This window comes from Theropithecus gelada, chromosome 19 (assembly GCF_003255815.1).
Source record: "Theropithecus gelada isolate Dixy chromosome 19, Tgel_1.0, whole genome shotgun sequence".
In the NCBI taxonomy this organism is placed as follows: domain Eukaryota; kingdom Metazoa; phylum Chordata; class Mammalia; order Primates; family Cercopithecidae; genus Theropithecus; species Theropithecus gelada.
The window spans coordinates 27,068,603-27,084,065 of record NC_037687.1 but is presented as its reverse complement, the minus strand read 5'-3'; the positions used below and the strand labels follow the sequence as shown (position 1 = coordinate 27,084,065).

The 15,463-nt window shown below is 54.6% G+C and overlaps 2 protein-coding genes across 2 annotated transcripts in view; one reads left to right on the top strand and one right to left on the bottom strand.

The window, feature by feature from the left end:
- VRK3 (vaccinia related kinase 3) overlaps positions 1 to 4,363 on the top strand; it is a 50,602-nt gene extending 46,239 nt beyond the window's left edge. Inside the window, exons 14-15 of the mRNA XM_025367238.1 lie at positions 681 to 840; positions 4,045 to 4,363. Coding sequence (XP_025223023.1) covers positions 681 to 829 — 149 coding nt within the window. The 3' untranslated portion in view covers positions 830 to 840; positions 4,045 to 4,363. The remainder of the gene's footprint in view (positions 1 to 680; positions 841 to 4,044) is intronic.
- A 7,701-nt stretch (positions 4,364 to 12,064) lies between these two features.
- Positions 12,065 to 15,219, bottom strand: SIGLEC16 (sialic acid binding Ig like lectin 16). The gene is made up of 8 exons (XM_025368036.1): positions 15,084 to 15,219; positions 14,624 to 15,013; positions 14,201 to 14,491; positions 13,792 to 14,055; positions 13,458 to 13,505; positions 13,087 to 13,344; positions 12,485 to 12,578; positions 12,065 to 12,137 (listed from the first exon to the last, which is right to left on the bottom strand). Exons 1-8 carry the CDS (start codon positions 15,157 to 15,159, stop codon positions 12,065 to 12,067), a joined length of 1,494 nt encoding a protein of 497 aa, XP_025223821.1. The 5' UTR covers positions 15,160 to 15,219.
- Between the last annotated feature and the right edge of the window lie 244 nt (positions 15,220 to 15,463).

Genomic DNA, 15,463 nt, shown 5'->3' with positions numbered 1-15,463 from the left:
TTTTTTTTTTTTTTGAGACGGAGTCTCGCTCTGTCACCCAGGCTGGAGTACAGTGGCCGGATCTCAGCTCACTGCAAGCTCTGTCTCCCAGGTTTATGCCATTCTCCTGCCTCAGCCTCCCGAGTAGCTGGGACTACAGGTGCCCGCCACCTCGCCCGGCTAGTTTTTTTGTATTTTTAGTAGAGACGGGGTTTCACTGTGTTAGCCAGGATGGTCTCGATCTCCTGACCTTGTGATCCGCCTGTCTCGGCCTCCCAAAGTGCTGGGATTACAGGCTTGAGCCACCGCGCCCGGCCCCGGGCCCGCCTCTTTAAAGACACATGCTCAATATTTATGTGCAGGGAGACCACACTGCTAGCTGGGATCTGCATTGAAACACTGCGGGCCAGGGGAGGGGTCTTGATGAAACGCGACTGGCTGTGAGGTGATCATTGTGGAAACTGAGTGATGGATACTTGGGTGTTCATGCCCTTCTCCAGGTGCCTGTATATGACGTTTTCCAAAACTGAAAAAAAAATGGAAGTCCCCTGGCAATGCCAGGCACCAAGCAAATGGGCACTTTTGCTGAGACCCTCGTGCCCGTCAGTCCCCTACCCCCCACCCTTGGGCACAGACCCCCAGGATCGAGGTTGGGGGACGCCTCTCAGGCTCTCCTTTGCTGGGGGTTGTCTTGACCACAGAGACCCTGCAGAATTACCTGAAGGTGGTGATGGCCCTCAAGTACGAGGAGAAGCCGCCCTACGCCGTGCTGAGGAACAACCTAGAAGCTCTGCTGCAGGATCTGCGTGTGTCCCCATATGACCCCATTGGCCTCCCGATGGTGCCCTAGGTGGAATCCAGGTGGGAAGAGCTTGTGAGTCTTCAGCCCTCTCACCCCTTGCCCTCGGCCCAGCCCTGCCCCAGGCTCCAGGGGACACTTCTCAGAGGCTGTCCCACGTTCATATCAGGGCCCAGCTTCCCAGGGAGATGCTGGGGTTTTCCACAGGGTCCTTGAACTTCCCAACCTCCAGGAATGGCAAGTAGCAGAAACCTGGCTCAACTTGGCTTTAAGAAAAGGGGGTTGAGGCTGGGCACAGTGGCTCACGCCTGTAATCCCAGCACTTTGGGAGGCCGAGGCAGACGGATCACGAGGTCAGGGGATCGAGACCATCCCGACTAACACGGTGAAACCCCGACTCTACTAAAAATACAAGAGAAATTAGCCGGGCGAGGTGGCGGGCGCCTGTAGTCCCAGCTCCTCCAGAGGCTGAGGCGGGAGAATGGTGTGAACCCGGGAGGCGGAGCTTGCAGTGAGCCGAGATCCAGCCACTGCACTCCAGCCTGGGTGACAGAGTGAGACTCCGTCTCAAAATAAAAAAAAAAAAGAAAAGAAAAGTGGAGTTGATTGGCTGTTGTAGCTAGAAAAGTCTAAGGGGGGCCGGGCGCGGTGGCTCAAGCCTGTAATCCCAGCACTTTGGGAGGCCGAGACGGGCGAATCACGAGGTCAGGAGATCGAGACCATCCTGGCTAACACAGTGAAACCCCGTCTCTACTAAAAAATACAAAAAACTAGCCGGGCGAGGTGGCGGGCGCCTGTAGTCCCAGCTACTCAGGAGGCTGAGGCAGGAGAATGGCGTAAATCTGGGAGGCGGAGCTTGCAGTGAGCTGAGATCCGGCCACTGCACTCCAGCCTGGGCAACAGACCGAGACTCCACCTCAAAAAAAAAAAAAAGAAAGAAAGAAAGAAAGGTCTAAGGGGGAGCTTCAGGCACAACAGGATTCAGAGCCTCAAAAATAGCATCAAGACGTTTTCTGGGGCCGGGCGCGGTGGCTCAAGCCTGTAATCCCAGCACTTTGGGAGGCCGAGGCGGGCGGATCACGAGGTCAGGAGATCGAGACCATCCTGGCTAACACGGTGAAACCCCGTCTCTACTAAAAAATACAAAAAAACTAGCCGGGCGAGGTGGCGGGCGCCTGTAATCCCAGCTGCTCGGGAGGCTGAGGCAGGAGAATGGCGTAAACCCGGGAGGCGGAGCTTGCAGTGAGCTGAGATCCGGCCACTGCACTCCACCCTGGGCGACAGAGCGAGACTTCGTCTCAAAAAAAAAAAAAAAAAAAAAAGATGTTTTCTGTCTCTCGCCATCTTCTGTCCCTTCTTGCATCCCTGCCTCCCTGTGTCCTTCCACCCAGCCACCTGTAGTCTCTACTTTCCTTTGGCCTGGCCCCCTTGGCCCCCATACACAAAAGGTAGCTGCTCCATGCCTTCAGGTCTTGTTCATAGCGCGCACTCCTCCATCGTGTGGATGACGGACACTCCTCTCAGCCAGCAGCTGGGCATTTGCTTAGTTTCCCAGATTTTTCTTTTACAAGCAGTGCTGCCTGTGTGCACAGCCCAGCTGCTGGCGCGCACTGTCTGTGGATGGAGGTGTCAACTTGACAGTGAGGAAGTGAGGACTAGATGGCTTTACTTCCGTCAGCACTGTGTGTAAATGTGCAGGCATGTTTGCAAGGTCGAAGACAAACTTCACAGTAAATTTTGGCAAGGGTGCAGGGATGTGTGCTGAAGAGGGGCTTCTCCAGGCTCCCTCTCTGTCCACGGAGTTGTCATGTCTCTCATCAGGGTTGGCTGGAACCAAAGCTCAGCGCTTTGTCTAACTCGGCACCGCCCTGGGGGCATTTGGCCATGTCTGGAGATACTTGGTTATCAGGATGCAGGACGGTGGAGGCTGGGAGGCTGCCTGGCATCCCGCAACATGCAGCATAGTCCCCACCTCTACCCCCACACAAAGAATCCCCCGGCCCTAGTGGTCTCCAGTGCCGCGATTGCGAGATCCTGGTCCAGGGGAGTCTTGAATAGCGTCTCCTTTTGGCGGCCTGTCTCCCTGTGCAGCGACCTACTTGGCACTTGGATTACAAGTGCTTCTACATTCCCACAACCTTTCCTCACATCTGAGGCTGAAGCATAAGCTGACACGTGTGTGCCAGGCGACTCGCAGAGCCCCTGCGCACAGAGTGGGTCAGTGGTGAGGGGTGGGGGCCCTCTTCTCTGTGGTGGAGTAGCAGGCTCTCTGCCTCAACCAGAGGCACCGAGAGTCAAGTCATGACCTTCTGTGCCAGTCTCACTCCTTCCCCCACCTCTCCAGCTCGATATAGAGCTCCTCCTCCATGCACCCAGTTTTCCAGGCCGGACAGCTCGGGGTCTTCCCCAACACCCTCACTCCCTCAGCAGCCTCCTCCAAACCTTCGGTCCCAGATGAGACCAACCATGGGTCACTTGTCACAGTCTTCTGCTGGCATCGAGCTTCTCCAGGGCAGGGTTGCGTCTGACTCTATCGTCTCTGCTTTTCTGGCATAGCACAGGGCAGAGGCTTTGTCCTGTTTATCGATGGAACAAATGTCCTGTTTATCGATGTCCTGTTTATCAAAAGGCGTTTAGAACCCGACACCTGACAACCCCCCACCGTCTCACACCCGTGCGTTCTCTGGAGGCCACTTACTCAGCCCCTTGGTTGGGAACGTAAGGAGGAGATGGCATTTAAGGAGCCCAGTGATCTTCGAGCACCTTGAAAGTCATCTCGCCTCTTCTCCACAGCACCTCCTTGCCTTGGCCCGAGGCCGAGCTCCCTTCCTCCCCTGTGCATGATGCGCCAGCCACACACCCTCCCCTCCAATTCTAGACCAGGGCAAGCTGGACCCCACCCCGGAACCTTTGCACCTGCCATCCCGAGGTCTGGAAGGCTCCCCTCTTCCTGGTTTTATGCACCTGCTGCTTCTCAAGATCCGAGGCCTCTCCATCCTCTATGAGGCATCCTCACTGCCCCCTCACACACCTGCTCATCGTGTCGCCTGTTTTCCACGCAGCCCTTGCTCCCCTCTGGAGGGAAGCGTGTGTTTAATGTGGAGTCTCCACCCCCCTCCTTCGCGTCCTAAGCCCAGCAGGGGCTCCTCGTCCCGTATGGTCATGATGACATCCCCAGTACCTAGAAGGTGCCTGGCACGAAATGAAGGACAGAGGGTGTTCCCTGAATGAATGAGACACTAACAGCCATTTTTATTGTCTTCTAGAATTTTCCATTTGCAGTGTGCAACAGAAAGAAAAAAAAAATGAAGCAATGTGACTCAAGGCCTGCTGTTTAATCACAGATAAGCTTCTAGAACAAGCCCTGGAATGTGCATTCCTGCCACTGGTTTCGGGATACTCATCAGTCCTGATTAGCCTCAGGGAGACCCCCTGTTTCCCTCCAGTGAATGTGAAGTTCCCCGTCTGGGTGGCCTGCCCTTCAGCCAGTGTCCTAGCAAAGCTGGATGGGGTTGGGCCGGCCCCCAGGGGGGACCCCTGCTACCCTTGACACCTCTGTGCTTTGGTAATAAATTTTTTACCAGAGCTTAAGGAACCAGTGTGTCTGCAAAAGTTCTTTTGGGGCCCAGGTGCGGTGGCTCATGCCTGTAATTCCAGCACTTTGGGAGGCCAAGACAGGAGGATCACTTGAGCCCACGAGTTTGAGACCAGCCTGGGCAACAGGGTGAAACCCATCTCTACAAAAAATACAAAACCCAGCTAGCCGTGGTGGTGGACTCCTGTCGTCCCAGCTGCTTGAGAGGCTGAAGCAGGAGGATTACTTGAGCCCAGCAGGTCGAGGCTGCAGTGAGCCATGACTGCACCACTGCACTCTAGCCTGGGTGACAGAGTAAGACCCTGTCTCAAAAAAAAGAAGGAAGAGAGAAGCTAAACCGTCTTCTCTAAATTTTGTCTTGAGTAGCTCAGATCATGCATCATACTTTGGAGTGTGGAGAATCCGAGGCCAGGTAAGGAAGGAAGTGCTCTCAGACGCCCTGACTCTGTACTGATAAACCCTACTCAGGAGAAGCAGGTGGGATCAGGGAACCGCTTACCATCTCCTGGCTGAAGGCGGGTGTGTGCGCCCCTTTCCAGAAGGGGACATCCGCTAACAACAGAAAAACCGGCCCCCCAAACCTGTCCTGCTTAGACCCCTTGTTGCACATGAATCCGTGAACCCCGAAAATGTGAGACAGGTCCAGTTAATTTGGAAACTTTGTTTTGCCAAGGTTGAGGACATGGGCCGCGACACAGCCTCAGGAGGTCCTGATGACGTGGCCAAGGTGGTTGGGGCACAGCTTAGTTTTATACGTTTTAGGGAGACTTGAGACACAAGTCACTATGTGTAAGAAGTACTTGGGTTCCGTTTGGAAAGGCAGGACAACTTGAAGCAAAGGCAGGAAGACTCGGAGTGGGGAGGGGCTTCCAGGTCACAGATGGGTGAGAGATGAACAGGTGCGTTCTCTGGCGTTTCTGATTAGCCTTTCCAAACAGAGGCGATCAGACGTGCATCTGTCTCAGTGAGCAGAGGGGTGGCTCTGAATAGAATGGGAGGTGGGTTTGCCCTAAGCTGTTCCCAGCTTGACTTTTATTTTTTTCCTTTCACAAGTCTATAAAAGATTAGGGGCGCCAGCTGCACTTCAGCACCCAAATCAGGTGAGCAGACAGTCAGTGTCACAATATCAACACCGGTCTCCATCCTCTGCCCGCTGGGGCAGTGCCCAGTCCAGTGCCTCAAGGTCCTGGCAGCCCCTGTGTCCTCCTTCCTCATCTCTTGAGCCAGCACAGCCAGCCCAGCCTGACCCTGCTCAGACAATGGAAGGAGCCCAAGTCCAGGCCCAGGGAAGGCCCGGGCAGTGGCCCCACATCTCTGAGCCCAGGGTCTTCTGTCTCCAGAGCCCAAGTTCTCAACCCTATGGGTTTTGGCAGCTCATCCCCCGAGCTCTGAGAGGAGGGCGTTGTCAGGATTAGATGATGATCTCCCAGCACAGGGGACGGGAATGGCTCGGGTGCCACCAGGACATGCAGCTGACAGTGGCTGGAACCCATTCTCTGTCCCCCACACCCTGCCCCTTGCCCCAAAATGGAACCCTGGCTTAGATTTAATCAGACATTGGTGGTGGTGGTATATTTTTGTTTTAGTTTTTGAGACAGTCTCGCTCTGTCACTGAAGCTGGAGTGCAGTGGTGCGATCTCGGCTCCCTGTAACCTCCACCTCCCAGGTTCAAGCGATTCTCCCGCCTCAACCTCCTGAATAGCTGGGGCTCCTTTCCACCACGCCTGGCTAATTTTTGTATTTTTGTATTTTTGGTAGAAACGGAACAGGGGTTTTGCCATGTTGGCCAGGCTGGTCTTGAACTCCTGACCTCAAGTGATCCACCCTCCCAAAGTGCTATGATTACAGGCGTGTGCCACTGCACCTGACCCATTTTTATCTATTATGCCTTTTTTTTTTTTTTGACACGGAGTCTCACTCTGTTGCCCAGGCTAGACTGCAGTGGCTCAATCTCAGCTCATTGCAACCTCCACCTCCCGGTTCAAGCGATGCTTCTGCCTCAGCCTCCCGAGTACTGGAACTATAGGCGCCTGCCACCATGCCCGGCTGATTTTTGTATTTTTAGTAGAGACTGGGTTTCACCATTTTGGCCAGGCTAGTCTTAAACTCCTGACCTTGTGATCTGCCTGCCTTGGCCTCCCAAAGTGCTGGGATTACAGGCGTGAGCCACCACGCCTGGCCTATTATGCCGTATTTTTACTAAACCTCCATTTTTGACTAACCTATTCATTGTGTTATAACTGCCTACAGCTTTTAGTTCAGGAACGTGCTGTGCAGGTGAATAGCCTGGGAGCAATGGGCTATACCGTACGGCCTCGGCGTGTGGCAGGCTGTACGATTTACGACTGAGTAAGCACATTCGAGGATGCTCACACAACAGAATCGCCTGACCATGCATTTCTCAGGACACATCCCCACACCTAAGTGACGCGTGGAAAGCAAGTTCTGTGTGAAGGATGCAGTAATGCGTGCGCCTCAGCAGAGCCCACAGCAGCGCGGTTAACGCCTTGGCAGGCCGTCCAGGAAACTGGCTCATCTTGCGTGTGGTGCCTGTGGTTCCTCCCTGATGCATGTTCCGTGGAAAGAGGAAAGAAGTTAAGAAGTTGGATGTGACCACCGCAAACACCATATTAGAATGGGAGTGGAATGCAGACTGCAGCTGCAAGGAATTTGATAAGCGAATCCTGCAAAAAGAAGACACAGCTGGCTGGGCACAGTGGCTTACGCATGTAACCCCATCACTCTGGGAGGCTGAGGCTGGCAGATCACCTGAAGTCAGGAGTTCGAGACCAGCCTGGCCGACATGGTGAAACCGCGTCTCTACCAAAAATACAAAAATCAGCATGGTGGCATGCGCCTATAATCCCAGCTACTCAGGAGGCTGAGACATGAGTATCGCTTGAACCCGGGAGACGGAGGTTGCAGTGAGCCAAGATTGCGCCACTCCACTCCAGCCTGGGCAACAGAGTAAAACTCTCAAAAAAAAAAAAAAAAAGGACACTGCTGAAGGGGACAAAATCATCAGGGAAATATAATTAGTGATAGAGGTAATGTGATTCACACATTTATAATTTATTTCAGATAAATAATGGATGATTATCTGTGTCTGGTAAAATACGGAGGTTGAGGTCCCAGGAAGCGGGCTCTGAGGTGGAGAGCAGCCTGCAGGGATGTGTAGGCTGCCCCGGGATCCATAGTGGGAGTGGGGGGAGCGGGAGCAACAGAGAGAGAATCAAGCTCCGATGCAACCCAAGGACAGCCCCAGCCGAGGCTTCAGGGAGCTCTGAAGCTGGACCTGCCCTGCAGAAGGGTCTCAGTTTGGACCAGGGTGGTCAGCCCACATCATGGGCTGCCCTGGGAAGAGGCATGACTCAGATGAGACTCGCCTCTGATGGATGCTTTATGTTAATTACTTCCTTATGCCTCACAAGAACCCTGTGAGTTAGGCTGACTGTGTCCACCGCACAGAGGAGGAAAGTGTGGAGTAAAGTAACTTGCTCAAACTATTAGTCTCAGGATGGGGCTGAAATCTGAGTCCAGTTCTGGCCGTCACACCAGCACGACTCCCACACACTTGCTGGTGTCCTGTTGCCATGGAGAACTCTTCACTTTGGAACCATCCCTGACGTCTCCCTCTCCAACCAAAGCCCGAGCCCTTTGGGGGCCGCCTCTTGTGGATCTTCATCGCTGAGTACTCGGTGCTGCTGGGGGCCTCCTGGTCCTCAGGCTCCCGAAGCCTCAGGCCCTGGAAGCTGAGGGAGGCGTAGTAGACCTCCCGCTCTTCCCCCTGCCCTGGGGTGGGGGTGGCTGCATCTGGGGGCAGGTGGTCTTGGGAGCTGCCTGCCGAGCATTCATGCTGCTGACCCTGAATGCAGGGGAGAAAGGGGGTCAAATTAGGATCATGGGGGCTAAGCGAGAGCAAGGAGGATGCACAAGAGGACCTGGAAGCTGAGCATTTCCTGTTTCATCTACTCATTCCACAGACGCTGGCTGGGCCCTCGTTCTTTCACTCATTCAGCAAGTATTTGAGAACAATAACATCTGGCTCTTGGTAATTCACTGCCAAACTCATAAAATCCAGACTCACAAAATCCTCACCACAATCCACTGGGGAGGCACTATGGTCCCCATGATCAGATGGAGAAATGGAGGCTGAGTAAATACTCCAAACCCACACATCTAAGCAGTGGTCAGGCCAGGATTCACGTCCAAGTCTCTCTGACTCCAGCACCCGCTGCCTTTATGGAACAGCTCCCCTGTGCCAGCCCCTGGATATTCCCGGGGGAACTAGGGAGACACCATCCCTGACCTCAGGCAGCTTGCAGTGTGGAAGGAGAAGCAGACATTAAAGCTCTAGTCAATCAAGTTACTATCTAATTGCAAATTATGAGTGGATGCCCAGGAAGGAGGAGGTATGAGAAAGATGGGGATTTGCTCGGACCTGGACTGACCTCAGGGACCTCGGAAGATCTACTCAAACACAATTGTGAAATTGAGCTAGAAGCCCAGGAAAGAAAGGTTACTGTAGGTAAAGGATTCACCTTGCCCAGAGAAAGGTGTGACAGAGGGAGACTCCGTCTCAAAAAACAACAACAACAACAAAAACAGAACTGGAAGTCGCTCTGGGTGAGTCTGAGTTGTAATGAGTGAATGTGAAGGCCTTGAACATTACTACACACTGCTGTAGACTTTATAAACACTATGCACTTAGACTACAGCAAATATATAAAAAATATTTTCATTTCTTCAATAGTAGCCTGGCTGCGGTGGCTCACACCTGTAATCCCAGCACTTTGGGAGGCAGAGGCAGGCAGATCACTTGAGGCCAGGAGTTCAAGACCAGCCTGGCCAACATGGAGAAAGCCCATCACTACTAACAACATTCTTTTCTTTTTTTTTTTTGAGATGGAGTCTCGCTCTGTCACCCAGGCTGGAGTGCAAGGGCGCGATCTCTGCTCACTGCAAGCTCCGCCTCCTGGGTTCACGCCATTCTCCTGCCTCAGCCTCCTGAGTAGCTGGGACTACAGGCACCTGTCACCACGGCCGGTTTATTTTTTTTTGCATTTTTTTAGTAGAGACGGGGTTTCACTGTGTTAGCCAGGATGGTCTCAATCTCCTGACCTTGTGATCCACCCACCTCGGCCTCCCAAAGTGCTGGGATTACAGGTGTGAGCCACTGCGCCCGGCCAACAATATTCTTAAAAACTTAGCCAGGCATGGTTGCACACGCCTGTAATCCCAGCTACTTGGGAGGCTGAGGCACAAGAATAGCTTGAGCCTGGAAAGTGGAGATTCCAGTGAACCAAGATCATGCCACTGCACTCCAGCCTGGGCAACAGAGCGAGACTCTGTCTCAAAACAACAACGACAACAAACAGTAAATTAATATTAGCTTACTGTAACATGTTTACTTTGTAAACATAATATTTTAACTTTTTTATGCTCTTGTAATAACACTTAGCTGGAAGCACACACATTGTACAGCTGTACAAGAACATTTTCTTTATACCTTCATATCCTTTTCTCTATTCTTAATTGATTTCAGTTTTAAGCTTTTGTTTTAATAACTAAGAGGCAAAATTCACACGTGAGCCTAGACCTGCACAGGGTCAGGATCATCAGTATCACTGTCTTCCACGTCCACATCTTGTCCCACTGGAAGGTCTTCAGGCTCAGTAACACACATGGAGCTGTCATCTCCTAGGATAGGATAAGGATTTTTTTGTTGTTGTTTTGTTTTTGTTTGTTTGTTTTAGACGGAGTTTTGCTCTTGTTGCCCAGGCCAGAGTCCAGTGGCATGATCTCAGCTCACTGCAACCGCTGCCTCTTGGGTTCAAGCGATTCTTTTGCCTCAGCCTCCCGAGTAGCTGGGATTACAGGTGTGTGCCACCACGCCCAGCTAATTTTTGTATTTTTTTTAGTAGAGATGGAGTTTCACCATGTTGGCCAGGCTGGTCTCAAACTGCTGACCTCAGGTGATCCACTCGACTCTGCTTCCCAGAGTGCTGGGATTACAGGCGTGAGCCAAGGCGCCCGGCCACCTGTCTTCTTCTTGAATCCCTCCTCAAGGACCTGCCTGAGGCTGTTTCACAGTTAACTTTTCCTTCACTGAGTGGAAGGACTACACTAAAATAACAACAAAAGGTATACCATAGTGAATACATTAACCAGTAACATCATCATTCATTATTAAGTGTAATATTATATACGATACAAAATTGTATGTCTTACACTTTTATGGGACTGCCCATGCAGTAGGTTTGCTGACATCAGCATCACCATCAACAAGTATGTGTTGCACTGAACTACAGTGTAATGATGTTACCACTTCTCTAGGAGATAGGAATCTTTCTGCTGCATTAGAATCTTATAACACTGGCCGGGTGCGGTGGCTCACACCTGTAATCCCAGCACTTTGGGAGGCTGAGGTGGGTGGATCGCGAGGTCAGGAGTTCGAGACCAGCCTGGCCAACATAGTGAAACCCCATCTCTACTAAAAACACAAAAATTAGCTGGACGTGGTGGTGGCTGCCTGTAATCCCAGCTACTTGGGAGGTTGAGGCAGGAGAATCGCTTAAACCTAGGAAGTGGAGGTTGCAGTGAGCTGAGATTGCACCATTGCATTGCATACCAGCCCAGTCGACAGTGCAAGACTCCATCTCAGAAAAAAAAAAATATATATTATGAAACCACTGTCATATTTGCCGTCCGTTATTGGCAGAAAGGTCCTTACGTGACACATGTCTGCACACAGTTCAGTGCAGTGGCTTATGCCTGTAATCCCAGCAATTTGGGAGGCTGAGGAGGGTGGATCACTTGAGGCTAGGAGTTTGAGACCAACCTGGCCAACATGGTGAAACCCCATCTCTACTAAAAATACAAAAATTAGCCGGACATGGTGGCAGGTGCCTGTAATCCCAGCTACTCAGGAGGCTGAGGCAGGAGAATCGCTTGAACCTGGGAGGCTGCAGTGAGTTGAGATCATGCCACTGCACTCCAGCCTGGGTGACAAAGTGAGACTGTGTCTCAAAAAAAAAAAAAAAAAAAAAAGGGGAACCTGAAGGAGGATCTGGACATAGTTTGGCAGGAGTGGGAGGGAAGGGCGTTTCAGGAGAAGAAACTACATATGCCAAGTGTCAGAGCCACAGAGTCTTTGGCCCGGAGGGTTTGGGGAGGTGTTGGGTGACGCAGGGAGAGGAGAGATCAGGAGAGCCCAGCAGAGGACAGACCATGCAAGGCCTGCAGAGGAAACACGGCCGCTCAGACAGTGGAGGAACTGGATGAGGAGGCATCTGGAAGCAGTCTGGAGTCTGTTTTGGGAGAGATGGAGGCAAGAGATGAGGAGGGTTCAGTGACCAGGGAAGAGGTGAGGCCCAGGCATGACTGGGGCCAGGATGGAGAAAAGGGCTCCAAGGTGACCTGTACATAGGAGGAGGGACAAGAGCTAGTGATTTATGGGATCTAGAGGAGGGAGGGAGGTCAAGGTGGAGACCCACACCCGGGTTCTGACATTAGAGATGGGGCTACCACATCATCAGAGGGATGGGGCTCTCAACAGGAGAAGTGGGCTTGGAAAGGGAGGTGACAAGTCAGTTATGGCCACGTTGAGTGGAGCAATCCTTGGGGCCATCGAGGGGGAGGTGTCCAGCAGGATGTTGGAAGGGAAGAGGCCCACGACACTCACCTGGAGATTAGTCTGTGACAGTGTCTGCAGCCTGCATGCCCCGTGCTGCCCTTGCTGCCTTCCTCCTGCAGGACCTCACTCTGGATGAAGAGACCAGGGCCTGTGAGTGTGGCCACACTGGGGCTCAGAAGGCAGCAGACTCACCTCGCTGTGCCCTGCTAAGGGGCTGGCGGGGACTGAGGCAGAGAGAGCAGGTGTAGCCCCCAGGACCTCCCCAATGAGAGCAGGAACCTCCCCAGCCTGGAAATTGGTCCAGAGTTGGGGACTGACAACATTGGCCCGTGTGGAATCATCACGATCAACTCAGCCTCTGCCTGGCCGCAGGCGTCTTAAACTGTCCAAGCACCCCCAGGATTAAGATCTGGGATTGAGCGGTGTATCCTCTGCCCTCTCCACCCCTCCCCTTGGACCCTGGGGCAGGGCTCACCTGAGGAGGATGAGGCAGAGGCAGAGAAGCAGGATCTTCGTAGCCATCTCCCCGACAGCCACCACAACCAGCCCCGTCACGGGCCCTGATTTGCCTGGAAAAGTGGGATGAGGCCCGTTCACCTGCTAAACTACAGTCCTGAGTCCTTCCTTTCTTATTGCAACTTCAATCTGGGTTCTCCAGGCCCTTCCTACACCCTTGGCTGTGGGACCTGGAGAGCCCAGGCCTCCCTACCCTACACCCTGACTGTCCAGCAGGAAACGAGAGCTCTGGGTCCCATGGACGTTCTGGGCCTCGAAGCGGAGCCTGAGGTTGGAGCCAAGCCCCCACTTGGAGGCTTGAGGGAGCTGTTGGCCCAGGGCCTGGCTGAGCTGGGGGTGACCTCGAAGAAGCCCTGGCTGCTGTTCCCCTCCAACAGCTCCCCACCAATCCACCAGCTCAGAGCCGGGGCCGAGCTGGCTTGGGAGGAGCAGCTGCAGTGCAGACCCTCAGCCTCCCAGGAGCAGGAGGGGCCCAGCAGCTGTGGGGGGTCTGTGGGACGGAGGACAGGACTCAGCAGGGGCCCCTTCCTGGGACCCAGGTGCCTCCCTTTCCCCACTCGCAGTGCACGGAGAGGCTGAGAGAGACGTGCTGGGAGCCCAAGGGGTGCTGAGCGTGGCAGGTGAACTCTCCTTCTTGCTCCACTTGAACCCGAGGCAATTCCAGGACCCCGGGGTCTGAGGGCTGGGAGGGGCTCAGAATCTGTCCCCCCTGGGTCCAGCTCAGCCTGGCTGGGGTACTGCTGTGGGTGACACAGACCAGGCGCAGGCTTTGGCCCTCCAGGACCGGGAGGGACATGCCGTTCCCGAGGTTTTCCAGGACTAGGGAAGGAAGGGGCAGAATCCATGTGCAGGTCAGGGCCCCGGGACCCTCCAGATTCCTGGGCCCCCAATTCGGCACTGAGAGGCCCTGGCTCCTCTCTCCCCTTTCCTACCTGTCTTGTTTGCTTGGGAAACCATCACACTCAGGTTCTCTGGAGGATCTGAAATGGAGAGAGGGGACCGGCTCTAGACGGGCCAGGGGCTTCCCCCTGGGTAAAGGGAAGTGTCCTGGAGACTGAGGTGGGGGAAGTGGGTGGGATAGAAGGGCAGTGCAGAATCACCCACTGAGCCCCAGACACAAACTGCATGAGGGTCTACACAGGTAAGGTCAGTCCCTGAGACCTGGCGCTCTAGACCCCCTCAGCTCTGGGACCCTGAGCCCAGTCCCTGCATCCCCACCCGTTCTGCCCTCCCGATGGACCCCAGGCCCCTGCTGGGCACACTCACACTGCACAGAGAGGTCCAGGGCTCGCTGCTGGGAGCCAAGCCTGTTCTCCGCTCGGCAGGTGTAGCGCCCTGAATCCCCGGCCTTCACCCCGGGCAGCTCCAGCCCCAGGGTTCTGGGGCCCCAGGGGTGGGACAAGGAGAGGACTCTGTCCTGCAGGACCCAGCTCAGCGTGGCGGGGGGCTGGCTGTCAGCAGCACAGAGGAGCCGCAGGAACTGGCTTTTCTGGGCTTCCAGGACAGAGGACCAGATGCCATTCCCATCCCCTTCCCAGGGCTGAGCCCGCATCCTGGGACCCCACGGCTTCCTCTCCCTGGACGCTCCTGAGCTGGCAGCCGCTCACTGCCCCGCTGGACTCCTCCACCTCCTCACCCACCGGGTCTGTCTGCACGCCCCAGCGTCCCAGGCCACACTCACAGGCCACGCGGAGTCGGACGGTCCTCTGTGCGCTCACACCCTTTCTGGAGAAGTCCACATGGCAGGTGAGGTTGGTGTTGTGGTCCTGGGGGCTGGGCGTGAAGCTGAGCACTGAGAAGTGGGTGGTGCTTGGTCTGGTTCTTCTGGGGAAGAGGGCAGCCCCCGTCCAGGAGAAAGAAGGCGCTGGACATTCCTCAAAGGCCCAGTTAAACACACAGATGACTGTCACCGGCTGCCCGGGCTCCAGAGTCTCAGGGATGAAGACATCAGGCTTCTGAGTCAGGGCTGGGACAGAGACGGGGGTGGGGGGGTTCTAATGCTGCAGGGGTCCCTGAGAGCCCTCTCTGCTCAGCCCATAGCCTGTCCCCATAGCCTCTCCCCAGTGTGAGAGGCAGCAGTTCCCATCCCATTCCATACCTGTTACTTGTAGAATGAACCAATCGTTCACAAAATTAAGTCTCACACGATTTCCTCTCTCCACCCGAAAGAAGTACTGTGCCTCATCCTCCCTCTGCACGTCTCTGATCACCAAGGAGCAGCTCCCCTTGCCGGGATCCCCAGTGAGCTGGAATCGGCCCCGGGCGCTCATTTCCACCTCTCGACTCGGGTTGTTTGTGGCCACAGGAGCACCTGTATTTGTGTTGGTTCTTGCTTTGAACCAGTAGCCATAAGCAGCAGTAGACTCATTCCAGCCATCCCGGGGGTAGGAGAGGTTGCAAGGCACCATGACACACAGGCCCTCCTGCACCGTCACCAGCCTCTGCACTTGAAGACTTGGACTGTAACTGCGATCCTTGTTCAGGGACCCTGGGGAGATGCAGAGGTTCAGTGGCAGCCCCAGTCCCTGCATGGGACCCCCAGCCACCGACCCACTCACCTGCCCCCAGCACGGGCAGCAGCAGGGGCAGCAGCAGCATCTCTGGGCTCTGGGGCTGGGCCTGTCCCGGGACCATCTGGTTTCTGGGCTGGCCTGGTGGGGAAGGAAACTCCTCGAGCAGGAAGCCTGGCAGAGGGACAGTGACCATCCGCAGAGGAGGAGCCTCGGGAACCGCAATGTCCTGAAAGATCCTCTCCCAACTTCTCCTTTCACAGGGGAAGCAGCAGGGCAGAGGACATGAGGCCAGCCCCAAACCAGGAAGGAGCCACCCTGGCCAGCCTCGGGGGTGGGCAGTGCTAGGAGGGGACTGTCAGGGGACACAGGTGAGTCATGGCTGCAGGTGAGGTGATGGATGCAGAGTCCCATTCATTCATTCATTC